This window comes from Nicotiana attenuata, unplaced genomic scaffold (genome assembly GCF_001879085.1).
Source record: "Nicotiana attenuata strain UT unplaced genomic scaffold, NIATTr2, whole genome shotgun sequence".
In the NCBI taxonomy this organism is placed as follows: domain Eukaryota; kingdom Viridiplantae; phylum Streptophyta; class Magnoliopsida; order Solanales; family Solanaceae; genus Nicotiana; species Nicotiana attenuata.
This window is the reverse complement of record NW_017670358.1, coordinates 796128-800376: the sequence shown is the minus strand read 5'-3', so window position 1 is coordinate 800376 and position 4249 is coordinate 796128. Positions and strand designations below refer to the sequence as shown.

The following is a 4249-nucleotide window of genomic DNA, read 5'->3' as shown; positions in this document are numbered from 1 at the left end:
AAACGAATCCTCCCGACAACTCGCATTAGCAGAAACAAACACGAGGAATGCAGTTAATAGGGGAACGGGGCGTAAATTCTTGAAAACCGACCGGGTCGTTACATTGTGGATCCCCAAATCTTCACTGAAAAATTCGTAATTAGTAACAAAATTAATACTTTCAACAGAAGCGTTAATTCGGACTATGCCTTCAGTAAGGAGATCATGAATTATAACTTGCAGCTCTTGAGCTTGGGTAATGACAGGCTTGCTGTCTACCATCTTATAGTCCAAAAACTTGGCTGCAACAAACTTCTTTAAACCGGCATCCTCAGTTTTATACTTCTTTTCCAACGCATCCCATAGTTCTTTTGAAGTTTTCACATTACTGTAGACGTTATAAAGATCATCCTCCAGTCCGCTAAGAATGTAATTCATGCATAACAAATCTGAGTGTTTCCATGCCTCAGTCACAATAAAGCATTCATTTTCAGGAGTTGATTCCGGCAGAACCGAAACGTCCTCCTTGATGAACTTCTATAGACTCAAATTAATATTTCGTTAATCTTAATATTGACAGATAAATTTGGAGTGAGCGAGCGACGACGACGGCGCGGGGCTTGCCTTCTTCTCAACTCTTTAAGAGCTAGAAGAAGTGCAACTGTATATATACCCATCGAAACTCTTTTGCTCGTCCAATATAGGACAATGTCCCTTTTTCAAGGAGGGAAATTCAAAATTTTCATTTTTTCCTCCATTTCCTATTCACTCTATTTTAAGCTTAAACAAGCTTAAACCCAACACTAACACCACTTCCTAATTATACAACTTGCAATTCATAACTTCAAAACATTGTTTAAGCCTTGTTTGGACTAGGAGGTATGACTATTGAGTATTATTACAAAAACTAAAGAAGCTGATCTTTGCAGTGACGTCATTTGGGTAGATACAAAAACGAATAACCTAGTAATCAATTAGATTAATTCACAGTTCATTGTCAAGTTAAACATATACTAATATTATTTCGCCTCAGCAGCCAACTTACGTCTTTGCTTTCGTTTTTGTAGTCACCATGATTGAAATATCTTTAGAACTTCAAAGTTGGGTGGTTCATAGAACAAATTATAGTCCAAGTTAAACACTAATTCTTTCCTTAAAACGATTGTTTTATTTCTCTTATTTAAAGCGAAAGTAACATGGTTATTATAAAGTTTTTTAATGAACATTCTTCTCATTAGTTTTTGAGTGACAAATAACTGCAAGTCTTAGCTAGCGTTTGGACATAAATTTGGTTGAAACTTAAAAAAAGAGTCTTTGAAAAATAATTTTTTGGAAGTTGAAGTTTGTGAGTGGAAAAAAAAAATTCATCCAAAATTTGTACACTATTTCTGGTGGTCCTGAATAAACATGAAGGATTTCAATCGCGAATCCTCGTAAAAATATGGATCTGAAAACTTTGTGTGATGATTCAAATGTCTCCTCATCAGGGTTGTAGAGTCGAACACTCTCTGGCAATGACGTTTGAAGGAATGTATTATAGCCACCTCCAAGTTTAGCATTTTCTTCTGGTGTCAACCCTTTCCTGCCTAAAAATAGTATTATTGTAAATTCTCTCAAATGACCTTGAGAGGCAGCAATAAAAGAACTAGTAGAATAAATTATAACAATAACAGCAATTATGCTTCAATCCTAAACAAGTCCTATCTTATAAAATTTTAGTTTCTCTCACACTGGAAGTTTATAATACCAAGCAATAAAGGTGAAAATAGCACCGTCTAGCCAGTTTCCGGACTGGTAATAAAAATAACTAGTGTTTGCAAAGTCATTGAAAAATAGCCACTATTGCTACAACACGGAAGTTCCACCATAATATACTGGAGATTGGAGCACCTGTGTATGAACTTCCAGCATATTATGCTGGACCAGTATATTATACTGGAACTTCAGTATATTATGCTGGAATAGTTTCCGGATTTTGAACAGTATTTTCATTCAGATTTATCTTTACATGAAAAGTGGATAAATTTCGATTACTTTTAAAACTGTGGCTATTTTCAAATTACAACTTGTAAATCTAGCTATTTTTGAATTTCACCCGAAATAAAGTCTTCCAATTAGGTTACTCTTTTTGCCCTGCATAATGATATTATGGAGAAATTTTGACAGAAAGTGCCATTGACACTCTTTGTGAATATTTTTGGATCAACAGTTTTGAAGTCATTAGGATCTGTCTTGTGGACCATTTCCATTTCCCAAGTCTTCAATATCCTCTGCACTTTCTCTTCAAGTGATCCTTCAGGCCATACCTAAAAATAAAGAGGGCAAATCCGATATTTATAATATTAGTATAAGATTAAACTTCTAAATTAAATCCAGTTAATGATGTTATTTTCTTCAAACGTGTTAATGCACTTCTACCTAAAGAAAACCAAAATAAATAAATAAAGCATAGAACATGAAAACATACATGAGTTCTTTCTTCTTCAAAAAGCTTATCAACAACATCATAGGTAGGAGGGCCATTTCTCCATTTTGTGTTTTTGACCTCTTCTTCACTCAAGTAATCTCTGTATTTGTTTCCTCCTCCTACTATACTTTCCATTTTGATTTGATCCTAACTAAAGAAAGTCTTCTGGGAGGCCGATTTTATATGATCAAAAAGCAAACCAAATACAAGTCTTGTTCAGTGGAGGATATTGTATGGGTTTGATAAGTATCTCCAAATGAAATTTCTCCACTAGTACTATATTGACTTTTCAATATTTTATTTGGTCTTAAAGTGAAACTCCACTATTATGAATGTCACACATCCTTTCTTGGGGATTGAAATTTTTTTAATTAAAATGACATTATTTGAAAAGAAATTATTTTATTATTTTGTAGGAGTCGCCATTTAGAATTGAATATTTTTGGTGTTTGAGGTTGCTTTTTATTTAATTTCTAATCAAGAAAAGTTTTGACTCTAGATATGGTCTGCGAACACAAATTATCAGGTAAGAGCCTCTATTGACTAGGGAGAAGGTGTGAGGCACTCCCTGAATCTCGTTGTTTTATCACGGTCTCTTACCTAATTTTAACTTGGGTTAACTAATTTGAATATCTAGTGATTTTATGCATTTATGCTTTTCTCCGTTTTTAGTTTGCTTGATCAGTGTATTTATGGAAGTTATCTTGAACAAGTCACGCGTACGTGTACTTATTTTGTTAGTGTGTCAAAAATCATGCCACATGTATATAATTAAAGACATATTTATTATTATTTTAAGGATTTTGTGAAGCCACGAGAACGAGTGCTTTGCTTTTAATTTATGGATCACAACTATATTACGTGAACGTATATATAGTCATGTTATTTGGAACGCGCTTAAAAGCAACTAGCATTTTGAATTATTTGTTTTTCTTACCCTTACAATGAGTAAAAATTAAATTTATACGTGGTTTAAAGGTACATGATTTAATTTAACATGAAAACTCTATGAATAGAAAATAATTAAAAAAAAGAGAAACAAAACGATCAAACCAAACGTGATAGACAATTAAGCCTGGCTTTTGGATGAACACTGAAAATTGACCCTGGTCGAATCCTCGAGACGGGCTCGGTTGCAACTAGGTAAATAAACAACTGAAGAATGCTATGAACAGTAGCTAGAGAAATAAACTTTTATTGCTTTGATATATGTGCTAACAGTGGTATTAAAATGAAAAGGTCCTCCCCTTTATATGTTAGGGGAGTTTCAATCCTAGTACAAGTCTAAATAAGGTAAAAATCTTCTTCTTCCAGTAAACGTTGATTTATAGTTGATAGCGGGCGAGATTCACACCGTAACATCCGGTTGAGATCGGATATTACGGCTCCCCACTTATCGTGTCTAACCGTTTTTTCGCTAGGATCAGTTCTTCGCTCTACTCGGACCCGATGCTCAGTCGTATCCTGTCCCGGGTGCATCAGCCATCTTCCCTGGGCTCTGAGACACGGAACTCCTCGGCTCTGCTCGAGGTCATGTCAGATCGTGCTTCCCCCTTGTTTATTTACTGGGAAATCGGGGGTAACTTTATTCCCGATTTACCCGTACACAGATAGTCCCCCCACTTTTCGGAGAGTAGATTCACCGAAACGACGAGAAGTGATTAACTGACCCCGCGGGTCGACGAGTCAGTCAAATGTCAGTCGTGTCTTTCTGACTTTGGACATGTGTCAGCCGCCGGTTGACCATCCTCGAATGCGAAACGTCACGTATTAATTACCTTTCTCCTATAAAAGCTTCGGTTC

General features: G+C 35.4%; 1 protein-coding gene across 1 annotated transcript; it reads right to left on the bottom strand.

Annotated features, from left to right (window-relative positions):
• Nucleotides 1–2001: 2001 nt before the first annotated feature.
• On the bottom strand, nucleotides 2002–2694 carry LOC109238312 (pathogen-related protein-like). The gene is made up of 2 exons (XM_019404746.1): nucleotides 2447–2694; nucleotides 2002–2285 (listed from the first exon to the last, which is right to left on the bottom strand). Exons 1-2 carry the CDS (start codon nucleotides 2579–2581, stop codon nucleotides 2094–2096), a joined length of 327 nt encoding a protein of 108 aa, XP_019260291.1. The 5' UTR covers nucleotides 2582–2694; the 3' UTR covers nucleotides 2002–2093.
• Between the last annotated feature and the right edge of the window lie 1555 nt (nucleotides 2695–4249).

Coding starts and splice junctions, on each gene's coding strand:
- LOC109238312 (XM_019404746.1), bottom strand. CDS start 2,581: ATGGAAAGTATAGTAGGAGGAGGAAACAAATACAGAGATTACTTGAGT. Junction 2,286..2,446: donor TTGAAGAAGAAAGAACTCAT/GTATGTTTTCAT, acceptor CTTTATTTTTAG/GTATGGCCTGAAGGATCACT.